The 23,581-nt window shown below is 40.4% G+C and overlaps 2 protein-coding genes across 3 annotated transcripts in view; one reads left to right on the top strand and one right to left on the bottom strand.

Annotated features, from left to right (window-relative positions):
• DYTN (dystrotelin) overlaps window positions 1-9,309 on the top strand; it is an 18,772-nt gene extending 9,463 nt beyond the window's left edge. Inside the window, exons 9-14 of the mRNA XM_057372881.1 lie at window positions 1,300-1,445; window positions 3,003-3,162; window positions 4,824-4,894; window positions 6,941-7,100; window positions 7,715-8,192; window positions 8,741-9,309. Coding sequence (XP_057228864.1) covers window positions 1,300-1,445; window positions 3,003-3,162; window positions 4,824-4,894; window positions 6,941-7,100; window positions 7,715-8,192; window positions 8,741-8,844 — 1,119 coding nt within the window. The 3' untranslated portion in view covers window positions 8,845-9,309. The remainder of the gene's footprint in view (window positions 1-1,299; window positions 1,446-3,002; window positions 3,163-4,823; window positions 4,895-6,940; window positions 7,101-7,714; window positions 8,193-8,740) is intronic.
• A 2,643-nt stretch (window positions 9,310-11,952) lies between these two features.
• On the bottom strand, window positions 11,953-20,688 carry FAM237A (family with sequence similarity 237 member A). Of its 2 annotated transcripts, none has more exons than XM_057372884.1 (3): window positions 19,837-19,872; window positions 16,358-16,773; window positions 11,953-12,775 (listed from the first exon to the last, which is right to left on the bottom strand). In XM_057372884.1, the coding sequence occupies exons 2-3, from the start codon at window positions 16,764-16,766 to the stop codon at window positions 12,627-12,629; spliced, it is 558 nt and encodes a 185-aa protein (XP_057228867.1). In that variant the 5' UTR covers window positions 16,767-16,773; window positions 19,837-19,872; the 3' UTR covers window positions 11,953-12,626. The 2 variants fall into 2 exon arrangements, with proteins under 2 accessions (XP_057228867.1, XP_057228866.1); XM_057372883.1 differs by lacking the exon at window positions 19,837-19,872 and adding an exon at window positions 20,231-20,688 and having other exon boundaries at window positions 11,954-12,775.
• Window positions 20,689-23,581: the final 2,893 nt, after the last annotated feature.

The following is a 23,581-nucleotide window of genomic DNA, read 5'->3' on the forward strand; positions in this document are numbered from 1 at the left end:
GTAACATTAAAACTGTTGCAACTTCATTGCTCTCTTTCTGAAAACAAAACCYTATTGGTAACATTGTGGAGAAATTTAGATCTCCATGCTCAATATCTGCATTAAAAGTAACAGTTCTGTACTACAAATATTCTTTCTAATACTCCATATGTGAGAAAGTAGGAGAATCAAATGTTTACTGWTCTCCTCATGTAGAGATTTCTAAGYAGAGACWTTAAAATCAGTGTGAATGGAAAGTGRATGGGAGTGTGTATTTGTGGAAGCACCAGAAGGAAGGGCAAGAGAGATAAAGGAAGGCAGGAGATGATGCAGCCTGGTTGCTGTCACATTGTTGCTGCCGTGTTACAACTGAATCACTGAATTTAGTTTCCTTTTATGAAGTCCTACTCTAACACTAACAGTGTGAMTATTACTTTATAAGCCAAATATTACATTACAGACCAAAATCTATGCCAAAATTGAAAGGATAAGCTACTCACTATGACAGATACCATTTTTGTATCTGTTGTGTGGGATGTAATCAGCAGTAAGTTGCTATCCCCATMTACTCTCCACTCTCAGCAGATGCTGTCCTTGTCTGGGTAAGTTTTCACACTGTCTATATCAGGGACTGAGCTGCGGAGTGGGGGTTTGAAATATCAGCACTGTTTTTCCTTACCGTGGTGACATCTTGTGGTAATGTTACTACCATGTTGAGAAGTACTATGAGTACTATATGTTTTATTTGTGTTTTCCTTTTCAGTCTGTCAGGGCTCACCYTGTGTTCTGCAGCAAACACCTCTTGGGGCAGAGTTGGTTTGTGTCCTCAAATAGTAATAGAGGTAGTGAGCTTAATTGTTGTACATGAGCCTGACACTCCTGTGATAAAATAAATGAATATTTTATTGTATTGTGTGAGAGGAGGATGTGAGCCATGGAAGRCTATATCTACAAATGCTTTATACAAGTATAAAAGTACTTCCTCCTCTTGATCAAGCTGGAACTTAGATACTAGTTGAGCAAAATTACTGTTGTGACTGTGAGCTTAATCATTGTAACTAYCAAAATCCTGTGTTAGGCATTTCCAGGCTACAGACAGTGTTTTGGCCCAGACAGTGTTTTGSTTAAAAGAATTGGAGCTGCTCTTGCCTGTGGTGCAGCATCCTCACTCACCTCAGCTCCCGTTCTAGGGCTCAGACAGCAGCCATGAGCCTCTTCAGCTGGTGAACAGTGGACCTTTGCCCTCTGCCTTTGCCTGTGTCTGCTTCTGGGCAGCACCTGTTTGAAAATTCACTTCTTTATTATCCCTCATTCCAATAGATGTCAGCAAAGGCGAATGCAAAGCACTTTCTCTGCACCATCAAGAAYAACCTGTTTCAGGAACGCTGCAGAAGAAAGGAGGCTCAGAGAAGGGCAACTCTGGAGTCAATGGAGAAGAGGCATTTCCCTTCTCACAAAAGGACTTTGTGAGTTTCAGTTTCAGTTGAATTTATTATCTCTGAATGTCAGGCTGTGGAATATTGCTTGATTATGTCCTCTGAGTAAGGGATTTTGTTATGACAGAAACTATGTCATGATTGTCTATTAAACAGGAAAAAAGTAAGTTGCTGCACGTTTTTCTGTAGCTTAACCATCGTTACCATGCTGAAAACTTTATGATCAATTGTCTTATGAAATACAGCATGCTTGTGTCTTGCTTTCCTCCTTCCTTATGTTGTCTCTTTCACTCCATTTAATTTCTCATGCTCAATCTAGGGTCAAGCATTAYAAATATTTATAACCTTTCACAATTKCATGAGTTYTTAAGCACCTCTGTGACAAATCCACTGGAAATTWAYTGTGAATACTTTCCAYATGTGACCCACAGTGCATAYACTGACAGTCATTCTACTCAAGTCCCACTGAATTACATGCCTGTGGGATTATTCACAATACCAAGTAGCTGATCTCAACATTCCTCTTCTTTCAGACCAGTAGTTTTGTGTGCTTTGGTTAATATTTAAAGTTATTATTGTATTTCCACTGATCACAGTGGTTAATAGTGAACATTGGAGGTTATGTTGGGATTTTTCTGGTAATTTCTCCTTCCTTGCTATGATATTTACGTGTAGAAACTGATGGGAATGATTATAGGATATTAGCACTACAAACATACATAGGGTGARGTTCCTTCCTAGTTGCATAAAGATCTAGCAACAGACTTGCATCTTACACATTCTTCAAATGAGGCTTCAGTGAAACTGAAATAGGGAAAAATGATCAGTCCTCTCTAAAAGAATTAAATTCATCTGTATGTGAAGGATTAGAAAAAACTGTTTMTAAAACCAGGTTGTGCTTGTCTGGTAGGTTTGCAGTTAGAAAACAGTTTTTATATACTATAAGACCAATGGGCRATAGTTACAGTGATTCTTATGGAGAGTATTATTTCAATGTTTGTTTTTAAGAATGTGCTGAAATGCATTACATCTTTCATTGCTAATATTGTCTCTCTTTTATTCAGCAACAATATTTAATAATTTTGAATGTAATTTAATCTTTCTGGAAGCAATGGAAATTTCTCTTTAATTCTGTGGGGGTTTGCTTCCCTACTGTTTAGTTAGCAGTGAGACAAAATAATTTATGGTTGTTGCAGGTGTCACTGTTGGGCTGATAAATATCTAGGCTTTTCCTAGTATGGAATGGACTGAACAGCAGGACACTTYGCTATCTTTTTGTAGCTGAATTTCCTAATATATTTAACTCTTGGCTAAAGGAGGCAAAAAAGAGAAGCAGCAAATTGCACAAAAATTAAATGGGTGGAAAGAAGAACCTGTTCTTGAGACTCTGTCGAATTTGTTTTCAAGAATTTCATTCTTTCAACAAAAATRTGCCAGCAGGTATAGCTAAATTTTACTTCCTGCTTAGTCAATAGCACATCTGTCTGTCTACTTATACTGCATTAGTTTTATTTGGATCTTTCTGGGTAACAAAACCATGTGAGTCCTGATCCTTTCCCTACTCATTGTTTCTCTGTTGGTATACAGTCCTCCTGCAGAATTCAGTGCTTCATCATTACCTGAAAATGTGTCTTTCCCTGTGGAMAATTGCATCCCAGAGTCACCCAGGTTCATACCAGAAAACAGGACTATAATGTGGAAGAGTGAGAATAACAGCACACCAGAGCAAGGCAAGACAATAGCTCAGGTGAGCCAAAGATGAAGCAGTAATACTGCTAAAGCTGTGARGAAGACCTGGCAAGTTAATTATCTAATTGACTTCTAATTCCAATGAAAAAGTGATGGCAGCTTCACCTTTCTGTTAATTCCTCTTAACTTATGGAAAAGAGTGTGGAATCTGAAAACTTAGCAAAGTTTGAATTTGATATCTTTTCAAGATTAGTGACTAACTCCTTGACTTCTATGACCTTCAGAAGCACCTGTAAGAATATTTGCTTGGGGTTTTTTGAGTTGTTGTAGAGCAGCACGCTAAAGTCTGGATGAGACTGGAGTTGTCTCGCTATTCTGACAGTAGAAAAGGCCATCATGTCSTCCTACTGCAAGCAAATGTCAAAGAAGAATGCCTTAATTCTTAATAGGCTCAGGCCATTTTTGTTACCATGGAAATAACAAGAGGACAGAATGCACCCTCTTAAGATAAACCCAGAGCAGTGTCCACTCCAACTAAAATATCTAATGCACAAAAGGTGTCCATTAATCCATTTCCAAGTTTCCTTCATAGAAAGAATGCTAAAGGAGTGGGTAGGACAGTGTAGCTAAAAATAAGGACATAGCAGTTTTTTATTTCTATGTTTTCTGAGAGATTGGTAGCTCTGTACTTACTCAGAATATAGGGAACACTGGGTTGTGTTCAAACCAGTTTGTGTCATCCACTCATCTTGTTCTTCCCAGAAGCCAAGGAGTGCAGTAAGAGAGAACTGGCCTCTGTGTGTCAGGTCACTCCTTTGGCTGCTACTCCTGTACTACCCTTTGGAAGACCTGTCTTTTASAACTCTGCTGCCCAGCTCAAGCTATAATGCCAGCCAGCAGATCTCTGCAGGAGAAGTTGTGGGCAGACATTCTTAAATGAATTTTGACAGTCAGCATTTGTCATTTTAGAAAACAGCAAGACAGGACTTTCATCCTTGTACTGGGATTTGGTCAGGTGMATTGCTCTCTTGTTTCTTTTCTCTCTGGGCTCAGAATTCCTTTTGAGCAGTTTGATACAGATTTCCAAGATCCTATAGTGTAGATTATTTCCATTTGATTCATAAGGTGTGGACAGCTATGTAGCAGTCCAATGATTGCTTTTAACAAAATCCATGATTATGTGGTCCTGAGCCATCCAGCTCTTAGTCTTATAAATTCCTGCTGATTCCTGCCCAACTTAAATCATGCCTCAAAAGTAGCTTAGCTGGAAAGTGTTAGTCTCCCTGACTTCTGGGCTAGTGTTTCCTGCATGGTCCAGAGAATGCTACTTCCATGTAAAGATCAGGAGTTTCTCTTCTCTCTTCTACATCAGTCTCTCTCTCCATCTCTTTGTCTCAAAGCAGTTGTGGGACTTGGGAGAGATTTTTCCCAAATCAGAATATTCCATTTTGCAGACATTGGGAATATGGATTTTGTTCTAATTTCAGACAAATTCCCATACACTTAAATTTGTCATAGAACAAACATTCTATAGAATAAATTTTCCAACCATTAGAAATACTTTGCAGCATTGGTTGATTGTAATACATTAAATTTAGAAAGTTAACTAGTAAATTTGTAAAACAGACCAAATCCAAAATTTGCCATAGTTAAACTTGTGCATAAGAATGAAAAGCTATTGCTGATAAAGTTATGAACAGATACTTCTTTTTGTTTTAGGCAATAGCCTCTTTTGAAGCAGATGTATTAAAAATACAAGAATCCATTAAAGGYATTCACAGTGACAGCAGGTAGGTAAATGCAGTAGCACACTGACTGAAGATTGGTGGGCAGTGCTGCTCCAGCTAGAGGGCTAGAAGACAGATGATTTTCCCATACTTTGGAGATTTTGAGATTAAAAAAGGAGTTTATCAAATGAGGATGAATAATAAAAACTCAGCAACCACATGTKAGATGGAAATCCCTGGAAAAAGAATGGCAAAGCAAAACATTTTGGTTTGCTTTCATCAGCATTTCTGCAATTGTTAGTTTATATTTCTATAAGTAATTTTTAGGAAAAAAAATGTTCATCCAAGTAAAAATATCAGAATAGCATACTTTTCAAATTTTTCTCCAAATAAGACTTAATGAAAACAAATTTCATAATTTGCATGAAACTTATAAATCAAAGTAGGATATCTTTCTAAAAAATATGCTGTATATTGAATAGAGATTAATAGGCTGAATACAATAACTGTTGGTATAAAATCCATAATAGTTAATCACAGGAGTTCCTTCTGATAGTCAAACCTTTGATACTGTAAAATATTAATTCCTAAATTAAAAATTTTTAAGGAGGCTTGTTTGCTTGGGTGGCATAGCAAGGGGGACATTGGTGTATGAGCAATGATGCTTATCTTTTTCTTGCATTTTTGCCTTCCCCTCCTTCATTTTTGTAGTGATATATAAATGTGCTCTCTATATAACCATGGCTATGACCACTGAATATGATGGAATTACAGTGAAGTGTAGAATTTGATCCTTAATCCACTCTCTTTATTTCCTTCAGTATGTTCAGTTCCCTCTTTTCCTGTTAYGTTTCATTCTAAGTACAGTTGCTGATCTAAGTTCACACAAGGGCACTCCAAGATCAGAGCTAAACARTTGAAGTTTCATTGTAAGTCTGTTCTCACTTGAAAAAATAAAAAGATATGGCAGAGATCTTCAGGTTTCATTTAGATTAGCACTGGTTGAGAGGATATTTGGGAAGCCTGTTGCTATAAWGCTGCATCACCCTCTGACCCAGAGCTTATCACAGCATTGGGTGAATGAWTCACATTACCCATGAGAAGCTCTTTATTCTTGTTTGTGGACCAACTTCCAGAATTCATGTGTCTGTTCACAGAACTGGGCTCTGAGTGAGCTGAAGGAAGACAGCATTTTACAGTGAAGAGCACTTAAATGTTATTATAAAAGACTGCTGTAATATTAAATTTACTCTTAAATGGTCTGACTTGCTGTCCCATTCAGACAAATCTTTCATAATTCAAGTGAAACTATGGGGCTCTTGTGTCTAAGCCAAAGCATAACCAAAAGAAAGTGAATCAGATKAACTTCTGAATGTAACTAAGCAAAGCAGATAACTATCTCAGATCTGTGATATGAAGCAGTTGGTTTATTACTGCAGTGTGAAACTTTACTGTCACCAGCTCAGCTGTGAGCAAAGCAAAACTTTCTGCCCTAGCTTCTTAAAGAAATCACAGCTAGGACAGAATTATGGGTGGTATTTTTGTCATGCTATGCTCTGAGTAGGTAATTTCTAAATCTCTGGAGTGCATGGGAGGGTGGCACTTCTGATTGCCGCCAGTCTTTTTTCAAGGACAAGTGGCTTGTGCAGACACTATTGGTATCATCAAAGAAACCACTCAGAATACCATGATCAAGAAGAAACTTTATCCGAGGGGTAGAAGGTGCTTTTGCTTTGTTGTTGCTCAGGCATGTGATGGGAATCTTTTGCAGGCCAGGAAGTTTATATAAATTTACTTCTATACAGAGGGACTGTTATAAGATCTCTCATTTTACAGCCACCTTTGTGGAAAAGGTAAAATCCCAAGATGCAAGCTTCAGTCCTGGCCACAGTTCCACTCAGCTCTCATCTTTCCTCATCTAGAACACTCATGTTCTTGCTAATTCCATGGATACAGTCCAGCTACTGAAATACTGGCCTCTAATCCCAAAAATTTCCAGAACTGGTGAAGGGACAAAGTTTGTGCTAAAGTGTTTGCCCATTTCCATGACTGCATATATTTGTGTATGTGTGGTCTAGCAAAAATCCTACCCTTTTGTGTCTCTGGTAGGTACATGAAGAAGCAGTTCAACAAATGGAAGGACAAAATGCAATTTCTTCATAACTGCCAGGAAGAAAAAAGCTGCAGAATAGAGGCAAAACTCCAAAGACTGAGAGTAAGCCATGAAAACCTACAACTGACGCTGCAGCACATGAAGGAAGAAGTAAAGGTATAGTGATAGATTCAGCAAGAATCATCACAGCTATGAGCTATACTGAACACTACTGCTTTCCCTGCAGAACAGCACCCTTGATACTACTTCATGCACCTTCCACTTGTGTTTCTGGTCATCTTAGGTTCTTCTCTTCAGAGAAAGCAGATAAGGTCTTTGCAGTAGGGATTTACTTGTGTATATCTGGCATCTAGCACAGATATCCATGTTAGGATGTTTAAATACYACTGAAATGAAAATAATGGATATTCTAGTAAGAGTGAGAAATGGTTTCCAACAGAAGTGTTAGCTACTTCATTGCAGTCTGTTCTTCAGAGAACTGGCATTGAATAAATAAAATGTCATTTTTAATTGCTGTCTTTTACTGGGATGTTATATAGATGTTACAGAAAATACTTTATTTGTTTGCAATTGTAACTAAGCAAGGCAGATAACTATTCTTCATCATTACAATTATTTCAGAGAGTCTAGAAAGGCCCTTATTTCACAGAAGAAGCATTTTTCCACTACAGCATTTTTGTAGCATTTTCTGCAATGCTGTTTTAATACTACTGGCAAACTGAAATATCAATTGTTTTCACAGTGTATTTTCTGTGTTTTTTCTGTTGTAGACAATGTTGCAGTCATCATCAGAGCATCCTTTTGCACAGTGTCATAATACAATGCCAAGAAATCCACATGTTCTGCTGAAAAGGAGAACACAGGATGGATTGAATCCTGCCCGAATAAGGCCTACTCCCAGAACACATGCAGAATGGAAATCTTTGAGTCCCCCAAACCCTGCAAATAGAATGCAGCTTTTGCAGACACCTGAGGTTCCCCCTGCAGTGGACTTTATCCTCTCAGATGACTCACTGGAGTCTGTGTCCCTGCAGAATGACAAATCCTATATGGGACAGCATAAAAAAACAAAAGAGAAACAAACATATCCACCTAAATTGACAGAAAACGCTGTCAGTGGAATCATGAAAAATACAGTTCTTATTCCCACTGCGGTGCAGATATCACCTGATGAGAAGGAACTCGGAGAGGAAGTGGAACTGCTTATGATGAAACTGAAGGATGCATTGTCTCTCCAAACCCAAACAGGTATACATTCTCCAATCATCCTGACACTGTCCTCTTACCTTCATCCAGTTTACTCTGTAATATTGTTCCTAATCATGTAACCCTCAGAGGAAACTCAGAATCTTGCCTTAGCCTTTGTAGTACTATTCTCTATTGTAAGGTAGAGCATATTCCAAATATAACCCCTAACGTTAGACTGATTTGAAACTGGATGAGTCAAAGCTCCTAAGAGGTAATCAGTCTTGGCATTCAATTAAGGAGCAAACTTAAACTGGTGAGGGTTCTGGAGGTCTTTGCTCTTGCCACTTCTGTGGCACTGTAACTATAACTCTAGTCCCAGGAGAATTCCAGCAGTACAAAATCCTCCTGTAATCAATGGTCTTATACAACAGAGCTGTGTTCAATGCTCCAGATGCCTCTCATTTGATAATGAGGATGTAATAAGGAAGATGACAGAAAAGGCTGYTGTTTCTACAGAGGTATCTTAGAAATTTATAAAGAAATTTATTTCTACAGCTCTGGCAGAATCCAAAAGCTTGGAAATACTTAAAATYGATTCTGCTTTTCAGCACAACAAACTGCTTTGCACCAGGAGYTCTTCTCTACAGCTGAGCAGGTTTGCAGGTCCTTTTCTGATCTCATCAACCAAGTAATTTCACCAGCTTGTAAATGATGGAAACTACCATTCACCTTACAACTTCACTGAACTACTTAAGGTAATTCATGTCTCTTTTTAAAGCGTCTCAGATGTTGCCTTGTAATAACACAGCGTGACAGATTTCTGCATTTACTGACTTCACCAGGGACATTTTGGAGAGCTATGTTCCATTTCTATTGGTGATTTCCAGCTCCTGGGCTGTGGATTCCTGAGCAGTGCAAACGATTGCCCATTTCTTTCTCATTAGCTGTTGATATCCCATGGTCAAGTTACTTCCTTGGAATGATGCTGTATTTCTTGGTGATGCCAGCAACAAGGAAAATGTTCTTTTCCCTGTAATGCACAGAAGGATTTTAAAGAKCTGAGAAATGGGAATTGTTCAGTACCACTTCAGAGAGAAAATAATATAGAGTCAGCTACTTATYATCACTGTTTTGCAGGAGGTGCATRAAAATAGTGAATATGTTTGTGTATGCTCAAAACCAGTTATGGTTCAAGAAAATTTGCATACTTTTAAGGATTTTGGTTATGTCACTGAAACTATACCAGCTTTCCAAKAAAGAAAATACTCCTAGTTTTTACAGGATTTTTTCTGTGATTACAAAGAAAATAAATTTTGCTTGGGTGAAAAAAAATTCAAAAATATTTTTGGAAGCTATGGGAGAAAAGTAAGGTAAATGATATATTCTGAAGCTTTGTTTCATATATAATCAAACAGGGTTTATGCTGATGTGATTGAAAAGGATAATGAAATKAAAAGCATAAGGCTTTAGAAAAGCTGCTCAGCAGGACTCCACATATATTTTCCACACAGATTTTCCTTGTGTTGTATTTTTCAGAATGAATAATAATCAAGATAAAGGGACTACCTGAGTCATTAAAGAGGCTAGAAAGATTATTTTCAGTTCATAGCACCTCAGCCATCTTCTTAAAAGACCTTACACGGTGGTAGTGTGATTAATGAACATTCCTGGTTCTCTCTGCTAACATTGGTCAAAGGAGGCCTGAATTGCACACACTGCAAACACTCAAGAATTTACAGCAACAAATAATGGTATGCTACTCGAAGGTAACAAGTGGTTTGTTTCTAGCAAAGGAAGTGTAAAAAGGGTGAAAAAGAAAAGAAACTTCTTGAGGGAGGAGGGAGGACTCCAGAGAAAAAATAGTGATGAGGTCATTGGAAAGTGGATATACCCATATCATAACATATATAAATATACTGTGAGGTAGAAGCTTAGTAACTTTTGCAATATGTCAGTGCCAAGMGACACACACAACAATCCAAGGAACCTAACTGTTGATTCAGTAACTGCTGATACCCATCAGCTTCTGACAAGGCTTTAAATCTCCTGCTAGTTGTGTGCAGCTGAATTAAACTTGGTTGGAAACTGTAGCAACTGACAAATGCTGGTTTAGTCTGAAGACAACGAGTACAAATGCTTACAAATAGATTTTCCAGAGCCACCATGAACTCTTCTTTCATGGCAATATGTAAAGACTCAAAGAAATGTTTTCCATGCTAAGAAGCAGTTGTTTAGTCTCCAGCTCCCTGTAAGATGAAAGGGACAAAATCACAAGGTCTTTATTYTGTTGTTATTCAGTTCAGCTCCCAGTGAAGAAATGTCAGTCAGACATGTTCATCCCATCCTTTTTGTCACACACTCTGATTGAGAAACAGTAAGTCAGGAACAGTATCTGTAAAAACAATCCTAGCTCACTYAAAGGTCTGCCATGAAGTGTACAAGGAACAATGGTAGGAGGCAATATCCTGTCTTTAAACACAGTGACCTTTTTAAATGTTCCTGTATAGCATATCTTCTTTCATCTCAGACCCCTTGCTTTTTTTTTAACATAGCCATTCTTTTATCACTTGCACTCTGTCACTTTCAGGTTTACATGTAGTTAGTTGCATCCTGTTTTTTATTTCAGTGCAAYTAATAACACAGATTGTCTCTTTACATCAGCAATTTCCAAATGTTCTCCATAGTGTGATCTGCCCTAGAGATTGATCTGTTTTGTCAGTCTTTCCTCCACATCCTTTCCAGACCATTGCCTCAAAGGCTGAATTTTGCTACAGCCTATTAATTAAKAAGCTCACTCAAGCAGAGAAGTTTTGCAAATTCACTTAAGCTAAATATCATCTTGGCCCAGTGGTGCTTCTGTCTGAAGGGAGGAAGAAAGCTGTCATAAGCCATTTCCTAAGGGATCCTGTTGTTGCAGGAGGGACCTATCTAAAGTGGAAGCACTAACCTCTTCCCAAAGCMTTAACCTCTTGCCCTGTTGGAAAAGCATCTAAGTCAAACAAGACCTGTTCAGATGTCCTGTCAGATTTCACATTTGCTAGAGCTTGGGAGCATTTGGGAGCAGATAACATCTGCTCTACTACAACACCAATCCTGCTGGGCTGAGGCATCCAACCCTTAACACTGTGCTGATCTTGGTAGCTGTAGGGACTGAGAGTGAAGACTGTGTATCTTATGATGATAAAAGCTGCATCAACAGGGCTTTTAGATATATTAATATAATGTAGTTAATTAACAACATAGGTACAGGAGTGGAACAGATCTGTTGTAGCAATTCTCCTGGTGCCCTCCCATGTGGTAGCAAAGCACTTTATAGGCTGTGGCTGCAACTGGGGGTCTGTTGTTGAGTACACTCAACTGTGTTCCTCTGTTTATCCTACTTTAGTGTTCCCTCCTCTCTTRAATGTTTAAATGGTTTATTGCATGCTTAACTTGAAGCACAAATGCAGTGCCATTGAAGCTTTTAGCCCTCGTACAGTTTTTTGTTTGCTTCCTTAAGTCAGGATTTCTCCCAATGGGATTGTGTTTAAGCCTTATTTCACTGAAGCCAGTAACCGTTTCAAGATTTCTTTATCCATTTTGTTATCAGAACCTATTTCTGCATATTGATGAACAACCAGGAAGCAAGTTTTTTTTCTGTGGGCATTTGGGAAAAATAAAAAACCACAACAAATATTGATACATGCTCCAGGAAAGAAACTTTGAATGAACAACTAAATGTAATTGCCCTGGAAAGATGAAATTTGTAGCTGCATCTAGTCGGTCTAGCAACAGAAATAATTTATATGATAAAAGCATCAAATGTTACCTGTTWTAAGTTATTTTGCATTAGTTTAGTGTAAAATTGCCTATTAGGGTTATCAAYAAGAGTCAGAAGAATGTGATTTTTCTACAAAGAATTTGCGAGCTAAAAAAGAAGTGTATGCAAGTTATGTATGAGAATTCTTGTGATTAAACATTTTAAGTGTGAAAACAGAGGAGCTGGTAMAATCTGTTAACCCTTCTACTGGAAAACATGAAGTTTCATGTAGAAATATGTACTATTTTTCTTTAGCAGGAAGATGTCTTTGAGCAGTGGTTGCTTTGTACAAGTGTACAGCTATGCATGCAATCAAACATCMCCATCTCAACTCTAATCCTGTCTTGGAGCCAGTGGAGGTTTTTTGACAACTTTCTTCTCTGCTTGTCTATGCTTTATTGAAGGATCAGTTATTTCCTGTTTTGGCACCCAAAAGAYGATAGTTTGAACAGATCACATATATTACAAAAAGCCTGATATATACAGAGGTTAAAGTAGACAACTGCTTATAAATCATGCAGTTTAGTAAGGAGACTAAATTCAYTGGTAATTAAGAAAACTCATAAGTCCAAGTTAATCAGGGATGTAGAGCTTAAGGTTACAGGCCTTCTTTTACCAAACTGACATTAATGGGGATTAAAATGCAAAAAATAAAGAGAAGTAGTTTAAAAAAATCTACAAATCAAGATCTTAGACTAAATGTGTAATTTCCGCTTTTTTCCTAACTCTGCAATCATTCTTCCAAGTAATATAGATCTACTGTTATGTATGTGGATACTTATTAAATCTTCAAATGAGTCTTTCTTCTTCAGAACTGGCGACCTCTGAATRTGAGAAAATGTCCCTGAAAAGTGACATAAAAATGCATATAAGTAAATAATTTCCAAACAGCAAAGAGCAGCTGAATAATCACTTTCCCACATCTGTGTTTCCTCTGCCTTTAGCTGCTGCTGGTCCTCATTTTATCAGCATTGCCCCCAAGCCTCTTGCTCTGGTGACAGCCATTTGCAAGCTGCCTTTCAGGGTCAAGTCACTTTGATCTTTTCCCTCAGTATGGACCTTTTCCTTTAGCCTTCCCATAAGAATCTCTACTTGTAATTAGCAGAATCCAAGTGCTTGCCTGCTCAGAATCCTACTGACTCAAAGGCCTGTTCTCAACCTCTGCACAGTGGATGAGATTGCTCAACTATCATGCAGCACATTTGTTATTTCCCTGAAGAACTGTGGGGGATTATCAGGAGGATTTGCCGTGAATACAAAAGCTATGTTTTTCTTGTGGGTCTCTTGGTTAAGAGTTGTTATAACTATAATGTAACTASAGGGTTGTAATGGATTGGAAATGCATTTGTGAAAGCTGCTTTTTCAAAGTGTTTGGATTTTGTTAGGGGAAAGGGATGAGTTACTAAAGAGAGCTTGGCCAGGTAACTGAAAAACTCTCAACTAAAAACTGATTAACWCTTCTCTGTGGAATGTCTAGGGATGTTGAAATGTTGCTGGGTTAAATATAGGATTTTAGGCATAAAATTAAGATAGTGAGATTACTCATATTCAGCTGTTCTGATTTTGTAGTCTTTTTCATTGATTGTGTAGATTTTAACAGTGTGTTTAGACTGTGAGCACAGTCAAAATTCTGGAGGGACTAGACTGGTTCAGCATACAGTGTTTGAATCTGTAAGTCTGGAACTGGGTTACTTCTCCCACTTCTTGATGAACACTTGAAGAGAATTGTTTTCCAGGAGGATAAAGTATGGGTGACTTCTAMGATGTGACAAAGTAGGTCTGTTTGGTACTACTGAGAAGCTCTTAGCAAGAGCCATGCTAGGTTTTTTTTGCTTGGAGAATTTTTTTTCCCTTAGAAAAATTCCTGATATTCAATCTTCACAAGTAGGATTTATCTGTGAGTTCTGAAATGTAATGCTAATAATAACACCTTGAGATCATTATGTCTATGCTAAGTTCAGATTTCTGTTCTGCTTTTCCAATTCAGTGATATGTTTAAGGAACYACAAAGACTGCAGTTTCCAGATTGMTCCTCATTCCTGATTTATGATTCTGTTAGCAATTTWWRAAAAAACAACAAAACAAACACAGACATATTGAAATTTTAACTATTTAAGAAGAATAAGATGAAAAACTGTGGTATGAAGCATAAAGTTATCAACTCTTGCAAAAGTAACAGTACAAAACAAAAAAAATTCCTTTATTTTGGATTTCTAGAACAAGCCTGATGAAAGCTACTTACACCCATCAATGTAGATGTGAAGTACACAAGATAATTTAAGTGACATTAATGCTGCTCGTAGGGTTGAGAAAACAGGTTTGTASCTCTCTTTATATGTAAGTGGTAATTCTATTCCTTATCATTTCCTATGTGATTTCTATCTGCAATTATTACCAATTGATTTCTACTTTCACTGAGAAAATAAAGCAGCAGGATCACAGGTTACAAAGATTAAAACAGCTGGCTTTGTTAAGAAACTGGGAGACTTGGATAAGAAGTTAGATTAGATAGCTCCTCAAAAAAAAAAAAAAAGGTTGTCACTGGTATAAGCTGCCTGCTGGAGACTGATGWTAATCAGTTRTACAGAGAAACCAGATTAACTGAYWGAAATTCACAAAACAAAAGGGTGTGAATACTTAGTAGTGCTTAAAATCTCTTTGTGTAAGAGTAAACAAAAGTCAGAATTTATCATAAAACCCTTAATTTAATTCTTCAAAGTACATCAGACTGTTACTCTTGATCTTGATTAGAACAAAAGCACTTTGTTTAGGAAAATCACAGTGTGATAGCGATACGAAGAACCAGATGTAACAAAAGGCTAAGTGGGAGTTTAGACAGTGATATTCAAAGCTGCAATCCTCAACAAAAATTAATGTGGTGCTTTAGCCTGGTGGGTTATCTCAGTTTTTAACAATGCTGCTCCTTTGTGTGTCTAAAGCTACATTCTCTTTGCATCCAAAAGTGCATCAKTTCTGGTAAGGATTGAGAAACTTGTTGCCCTTATGATGTCTAAGACCACTTGGAAACCAGAAGTGGATTCTGTGCTGCATGCCAACAAGAAGTAAAGATGCAGTCAGAGCTATGTGACAGACTCTTTGCAGAGCAGGATAGAGCCACTCCTTGCTTTTCAAATGCACGTGGTGGATGTTTGATTCATATTTTAGAAACTGATCCTGTGTGTGTGAGTTCCTCAGGCTGAGGGGATTGATTCCACTCTTTATCTCCTAGCTGAGTGCCCAGGATACTGCCTGTGGGTAATAGGGTCAGGACCTCTCAGTCCTTCCTATCCCAAATTCTAGCTTTCAATAYTCAAACATTTTTTAGGTTTGTGGGYAAGGGTGGGACTTTCCAGTGGYRTATTGTCCCTGGGGTGCAAGAACCCTGAGTTTAAGTTCATTTTTTAGACACACTCTAATGGGTACTTGTTCAGAGAGGTTCTTCATTATTCCATACACATTTCCCCCAAACATGTTACTGACTAAGATGCTTCTCTAGGAAGTGGAGATAAGGGTCTCAATYCATTGAAGTGTAAGGGTGGTTCTGCCTTTTCACTGTGGGCCCAATGCACTACACTATTGGTGATGATCTGATCCTGCCTCTGCCTTAAACTGTTGCACCTACCCCATCTGAAAGTGGATTTTCTCCAAGGAAGGATACCTCTTTTGGTAGCAGGATCAGAACTGAAGCCTTGGAAGGGACTGAGATGTAGGAAAAGCTGCACTGTATCTCCCTTCTGAGACTGAGAAGGGTGAATGACATGCATATGAAGAGGGGTCTGGGGGTTCTCTGGAGCTGGGAACCTGGAGACTAGGAAATGCAGCATTTAGTGTCACAGGTAGTGGTGTTCTTCCTAGAGCTGTAACTGTGTCTGAAAGCCTGGATGCATCCAAATCCTGGGTCTGTTTCCATTGTGTGCTGGGTAAAGCTACCAGTATGGAAATGGAAAACATGTAGTGGCTGATTGCTAGGTGGCAAWTAGATATACCCTTACCCTTCTGCTGAAAGGCTGCCAACAGCACCAGTGCAATGCCTTCCTCTCAGAATGGGGAATTCAGAACTAGCCTATTCATGGCACAASAGTGGTAAAAATGCTGGTGTGGCAGAATATATCAGTATATTCAGTTACTGAGCTGCCTTCTTTGTTTGAATCCTCCTGTCTTACACTTTCTGCTACTTCTCCTGCCCCATCAAACAGAAACTTAAAAGCTGTTGTTAGAGTTCAGGTTGTTTGGAGGTCAAATTTTTACTGAAATCACATTGAATGTAAACAGAGCTCTACACTTGACCAGGAGGAGTAAGASRTTTTRCACAGCACTGWYCTCTGTTTCTGTCCTATTACCACAYASCACAATAAGCCTCAATCTCTTTTCTTTCCCACTACACTCTAATTCTTGCCCATTAGATGCATATTAAAGGAGTAGTGACCTTGGTTTCTCTCTGTGAACTGAGACCGTACAGTAGCAATCTTCTGCTCAACTTCTGCCATCTGCCTTCTCCCTAGGCCATGGGTTCTGGAGAGCACACAGTCCACATAGATATCCCAGAAGAGCTGAGCCAGATCCCAGAACAAAGCCCCATGCTTCAAGTTCTCGGAGGATTTCAGAAAGATCATGAAGTCCCAAAAGCCACTGACAGAGTCAGAAATGCGAGGCTTCCTCATCTCCAGTAAAACAGCTGAGGAGGATTCCCAGCACTGGGGGTCTGCCTGCCCAAGAGCTAGTGGATCAATTTGACTGTGGCAGAAAAAAGGTGTCACACAGAACACTGCCATGAGTAACAGAGAGCAGGTGAGTCTCATGGTACAGTGGATTCTTCCTCTGCTTCCAASATCCATTTCGTCACTGAAATATAAAAAAGCCAAGAGAAGCTGAAAAACATCTCACTCTTAGATGCAGGAATAAAGTCCTGGTACTTTACATGATATAGAAGGCACTCATATATTATTTCTCTGCTCCTTATAGATTTGTGTAAGCTTTTTGCATGTATATAAATACTAGAGGAGTTGCAATGCTCTGTGCAGCAGAAGCATGTGTAAAAATTTCTTACTCATCCTCAAATCTATATGATGAACTGTCTTTTCTGGAAGTTCTTAATATTGAAAATTTTTTGCCTTTTTTGCTTTACAGATCCCTAACCTTTTTTCTGTAAAAATCTATTCCTTTTTACATAATTTAAGCCTTTAAGCAGTTTTGCTTTTTTCAAAATTTTATGAGCCCTTTAAAATAAATTTTATGAGCCCTTCAAAGTCATTAGCATCAGTGGACAGCAGATGGAAAACTTTTGTCAAAAATGTGTTTTAATGGTTCTAATTAATGCAGGTTGCAAATTCATCCATTGACCAGGAGTGTTTTATGTTTTAAAATGCAGAACAGTTCTGAAAAGAGGGTATAACAAAGCCATGGCATAGCAACTGCATTGTACAACATGTATACATGCATGTAGAATCATAGAACAGTTCAGGTTGCAAAGGACCTGTAAAGGTCTCTAGTCCAACCCTTCTGCCATCAGCAGGGACATCTTCAACCACATCAGGCTGTCCARAGCCCTGTCCAACCTGACCTTGATTGTTTTAAGGGACAGGGCATCTCCCACTTCCATGAACAGCCTGTTCCAGCATCTCATCACCCTCATTGTAAAAGGATTTTTTCTTTATATCTAATCTAAATTGACCCTCCTTCAGTCTGAAGCCATCACCCTTTGTCCTATTGCAACAGACCCTGCTAAAAAGCCTGTCCCCATCTTTCTCATAAGCCCTCTTTAAGTACAGGAAGGCTGCAACAAGGTTTCCCTGGAACCCCTCCCTCTCCACGCTGAACCCCAACTTTCTCAGCCTGTCCTCACAGGAGAGCTGCTTCACCCCTTTCATTGTTTCTGTGGCCCTTCTCTGGACTTGCTCGAGCAGGTCAATGGCTTTCCTGTGTTGAAATATATATATATATATATATATATATATATATATATAAAGTACAGATGTCTATTGCAGACTGTTAGTTCATTAAAAATGTGAAATTGGCTAAGTAACATCCACAATGGATGGACAGGAATTGAAATTCTGACAATTATAACATTTGTGGACAGAAAGGCCCAATTGTCTCCATCAGATTTCATTTCTAGTTTGTACTTCTCTTGTATTTTCTATCGTGCTTCTAGCATTTCTGACATTGAAACAGGTTTGGGGGTGTGTTTAGCATAGCCCRTGGCACATGGAAAACTTCCCATTTGAGGAAATCAGCAACATCYGAGATCAGCATTTAGGACAAAATTTTGTTTCATGTATGTGCTGATCTGCTGAGTATTCATGCTAGTGCATTTTCAGTTTGATTGTTGTGGGTGGGGAAGCTACTTCTCTTAATGAGCTAGATTATCAACTGGCTTTTTGTGTAGAAAGTCTCTTTGATGAGTGATCATGAAGTATTCTCTTGCTCTGTGAAGAAAAATGCCAAAGGCATGATATGGATGTGCAGAGGGATTATACATGGAAGGTAGCCCAGCCACAGCCTGTGTGTGAGACTAAGAAAGAGTAGGCAGCTTTGTGGAACATATTTCATTGTAGAGCTAAAGGACTCTTCAGAGATTTCAGTCCTGGCAATGATATTCTTACCTAGCCCCCTGTTTGGSTACCTGGTCAGGATCTGGGAACATTTTTGAGGCATTCAGACTTTACTCCCCAACTGCTTACAGTCCCTTTTTAATCTGAGTTGGGATCTCATGAGAAGAGCCGGCTTGACAGCCCTGGGTTTGAACATTGCATTTAAGGAATAAAAGAGGTCTAGCTTGCTCTTTCCACACTGCTCTGCCTAGTGGATGTCATTTATGACAGTGTTGGTAGTAACGGGGCTGTCCTCCTGCTTCTCCCAAAATCCCCAAAAACATCATTCTTCTCTACCCTAATCCACAAGGCATGTTTGGATTGCTTTCTCAGAAGTAAGCCAAAATATCTTGTGAGTCACTACTTCATTCTTGTTCATGCATCAGAGCCCTTCCAGTGGGGAGACACCTATGTATGTATACATGCATGCAGTATGCACATACCTGTCTGTTTACTGAGCCTTTTTCAAGGGACATCATTAACTTTATCAAGTTTCTGGTTTTCAAAGAAATTTAGCAATCTCAGATATGACCATGGGAGTGGGGAGACAGACATAGGACAGCAGTGGGGGGGGAGCMTGAACAACAACAGACAGTATTATTAGCCTGTTTTAGTATTATTCCATTGTTTGAACTAAATAATAATAATATTGTAATCCTTTAAATGATGGATCTGTGACTTTGACAGAGCCCATCTCACTTGCACAGGCTAACAACTGAAGTAATGATTTTGCATTTCTGGTTCCCAGCACCTATCATAAACTTTTTAAGTTATAAAATTGGGTAAGACAAAGGTTCTGGATTTGTCAAAACAAAGAGACAGCCCTGGGCAGGGAGTCGATAGACCATTAATATGAGAATGGATGCCCTTGAAAGTATGATGCAAATGGCATTAATAAGGGCCAGTAGCAAAGGCCACTTGTGGTCTGGTCAAACTCAGGCAGCAKTGTGCTGCCAGTCTTCAACAAGGTTCAATAATGTATTTTTTGATAGCTGAGAGCAGGAGGGGATGCTCAGGAAACGCCCAATTTCATTAATCTCTTGTCCGTGCATGTAGTGAATACTTCCATGCCCTTACCATGCAATTCCCTCCCTGCGCCCTCCAATCGTTAGGTCTTTCTGTCCACACATTGAAGTTTTGTGTGTTTGTGAGGGCTATTCACACTTCCGAGTTCTGGTTTTTCCCGCCGTCCCCCCCGCTTATCCCCGCTTCTCCTTACACTTTAGTCTCCCGCTCCACTCCCCGGCGTGGATAATGCCTTACAGTAATAATCAAAAAGTTAATTTGTTGCTGTCACTAAACTTCGAGCTCTCACGGACAGTCCCTCGATAGTGAGGCTGCACAGCCGCTCCGGGACCGGCGGGATCCCCGGGCATCCCGAGCGGCTCCGGCCAGTCCCGAGCGGCTCCGGGCAGCACCGAGCGGCTCCGGGCAGTCCCGAGCGGCTCCGGGCAGTCCCGAGCGGCTCCGGGCAGCACCGAGCGGCTCCGGGCAGTCCCGAGCGGCTCCGGGCAGCACCGAGCGGCTCCGGGCAGTCCCGAGCGACTCCGGGCAGTCCCGAGCAGCTCCGGGCAGTCCCGAGCGGCTCCGGCCAGTCCCGAGCGGCGCCGGGCAGTCCCGAGCGGCTCCGGGCAGTCCCGAGCGGCTCCGGGCAGCGCCGCGACTCCTCCGCCTCTCCCTCCCCGTCCCGTCCCGCTCCCCGCCCTTACCGTGGCGCTCCGGGCAGGGCAGGATTCTCCGAGTCCACTGTGGCCGCCGCGCTCCTTAAGAAGCCGGAGCRGGCAGCCCCACTTAGTTTTTACGTCAGGGCTTGGAGCAGCCCCCCCGCCCCGCTGTTCCCGGGCACMCGGAGCTCCCTCCTCTGAGCGGAGCTGGCCTTGCTGCCAGTGAGCTCCGCTTGTCTGTCCCGCCTGTCCCCGCTGCTTGCGGAGCGCAGCCCTCCCGGGACAGCCCGGTGGCCGAGGGGGAGCGGGGGGAGCCGGGGTGGAGGAGAAACAGCCGGGGCAAAGCTGCGGCACTCTCCTTGCCCCCTCTCTTAGCAGTGCTGCGTCCGGGAACCAGGAGGGGAAGAGYAGAAAACTGATCCAGCCTTGGAGCTCAGGTTGTCCAGAAGCTGGCTCAGCCCTCAGGCATCTTGCTTTATGTGCTTGGCTGTTGCAAATCCGTCCAGCCCCGAGCAGGGGTCTGTGTGGCACAACTAGAGCTATTTGCTGGCTAGCTATAGCCCATATGCAGCAGGTCCAGCTCTCCTGGGAATTGAAGCAGAGACCCAGAGAAGAGCAAAGCTAAAGAAGAAAGCCAGTMAAGGCATTTTTAATTGCAGTAATTGTGGGCTGAGCTGCTCACTGCAGCTCAATTTACACAGATTTGCCTAAAGAAGAGCTACCTTGGAGGGCAGTACACTCTCTAATGAAGGGGAGTGGGGTGGTGGCCTGGCTATATTTTTCCTCACTAGAATATTAATGTAGCCTACCATTGTCGCATTTTCTCTCTGTGAGATTCTCACCTGGAGTTCCTCTCCCTTATGACCTCTGTGTATTGGAGAAATGGAATAAACGAGTAGGGAAGTGGAAAGGAAACCATTGATGAAAAGGCTGCTCCTGTGCAGCATGAAGACAAAAATCTGAGCACAACTCTACCAGTGACAGCTCTGCCTGTACTCACTGTGCCTGCTATGACCTCTTTGCGTATAGGAAACATAAAACTCAGAGAGCTGGGGCTCTGAGACCATGCTCATAACCAGTGCTGGGCACAACTTGCCTAACACCAGCTATTTGAAGCATAGGGAAGTGAGACCATTCTTCTTTCTGAGCTCTGTTGTTTATCGGCCAAATCGTGTTGTGCCTTGCTCCCTGTCTGAAGCCAGTGCAGCTGCACCAGTCCATACCAGCTGGGCAGCAATCTATTTGTTTTTTCCAAGACTTTCACTGGCAGCTCCCTTCTGTCTGCACGTGGAACCAAAATCCCTTCTCCAGGAAGCAACTGTCTTTCAGTGGCCTGAGACTTCTCTTAGTTGAAGTTAGTGGGACCACATTGGTTCATATCAGCTGGAAAAGATCATATTATTTCTATTCTATTCTATTCTATTCTATTCTATTCTATTCTATTCTATTCTATTCTATTCTATTCTATTCTATTCTATTCTATTCTATTCTATTCTATTCTATTCATTATACTTTGCATTCTTTCTATACATCCAGTCCATGGAAATGGAGAAGCTACTTCCTTTCCTAGCCCTTGATCTTGCAACGTTTCTATGACAATAAACACTGCTTTCCTTTTCTTTTCTCCTGATGCTTTATCTGCTCAATAAGCAATCCCTGTGAARGTGTATTTTATGTAAGTAATGCTATTGTTTAACAAAAGTGCAAGGAACTTTTCGGGGATGAGAGAACACTGATTAGAACCCTTGTAAATTGCTGTACTATAGGACTTCAGTTAATTTGCAAAGGTTCCATTTATTTAGCAAGAAGTGTGAGTTTGGGAATGAGAGGAATAGAAGTCACCAGCTGCTGAAAAAAAAGATTTCAGGATGATCTGAAGGGTGCAATGCCTTGCCATGGGCCCTTGCAACTCAGTGAAGAAAGCCTCTCATATGTAGGATCTCCAATGTTTCTTATATGTGCTATAGCATACAGGCTGCTCCAGTAGACTTCCTTCTTTGTTCTAGGGCTGAAATGATACTTAAGGATCAGCATTTGGCTTTATTGGTTTATTTTTAAAGTCTGCTCTATATGGACCCATGTGCAATCTGGAGCCCCCTTGGCAAGGGAGTAACCAGTGGGCTTCTCCTTGCTCTGTATTTGGGGTTTGAACTGGGCAAAGGAGAGAAGAAAAGKGTGCAAGTAAGACATGGGTGGAAGTCATGATGGAAACCTGAAGGCASCTGCTGGGCAGAAAAGGCTCTGGGGTTGCCTGTGTTTGTGGTTTGCCTGGCTGCAGGGGCTGGAGCAGAGCAGGACTAAAATGCCACAGAAGTTGTTTTTGCCGCTGTTTCTGGGTCTGTGTGTCRCTCTAAGGACTCTGCCCCATTCTGTTAAGGGTAGATTCAAACRGAAAGGAAAAGGTAAAATGTTTCTTGTGAGTTGATAAGTTTCYATCAGCCTGCAACCTTTTTGGATTCATTGTGAAGAAGTGAGTTTGAGTCCCTTTCTGGGGTGAGCTTTATCTGGTTTTGGATCAAGAATGACACTGGTTTCATTTCACTGAGAATCCTGGCAGACCCAAGGGTACTGACCCAGGGGCTCTCACAGAAATGAGAGTTGCTGCTCAAGGGAAATACTGCTGCAGATAAAACAGTTGGCTCCACAGATACTTCCTGAGCCTACTAACTCTGCTCCTTCTGAACCAGAGCACTCTTGTTTTGGGGAAGAGGTTTTTGATAATTAGATTGATTAGCTCAGCTTCCTGGTGGAGAAGAAATGCAAGGATTGGCCATCTCACTCAGTTCCACACACTCCTTTAGTAAAGCTTTCTGTGCCCTTCTTAAGCTATCAATAATCTTTCTGTCATTGAGATGCATGTTATATCCCCCTTCTATGGGTCTCCATATCTTACAAATTTAATTCACATGAGCTGTAGGTCATATCCTGAGTCATTTGCAGAAGGGTACTTTTATCAAGAAAAGTTATTCATAGATGAGACAGAGGTTTCAGATCATGGAACACTACAGAAAGGATGCTATTCCTACCAGTTTGTGTTTTGCTGAATTTGGTTTCAAATTACTCCAGCCTTGTGTGAATCCTGGCTAAGTGACAGAAGAGGCAAAACTTGTGATTCTCAGAGTGGGGAAACCTAAAGGTCTGTTAGYTTTAAATTCATGGTACCTGGCAGAGACTTGATTTTTCTTCAAAATCTATAAAGGCAAAGTGTGGAATCCTACTCCCATTCATACCTTTTTCRATTTTCTTTTAAGCAGGAGATTGAACTGTCTCTGATAATTATACCTAGAGTTTCTTGGAAATGAAATTAAATACTTGGTCCAAAGTCTGTGACTGTATTTTATTCATTTTTTAAAATTATATTATGTAGAGGACTTTGAGTGTGTAAACCTGGGTTTT

The sequence above is a fragment of the Malurus melanocephalus genome, unplaced genomic scaffold, assembly GCF_030028575.1.
Source record: "Malurus melanocephalus ecotype Western Australia unplaced genomic scaffold, MMel_1.1 scaffold_180, whole genome shotgun sequence".
In the NCBI taxonomy this organism is placed as follows: domain Eukaryota; kingdom Metazoa; phylum Chordata; class Aves; order Passeriformes; family Maluridae; genus Malurus; species Malurus melanocephalus.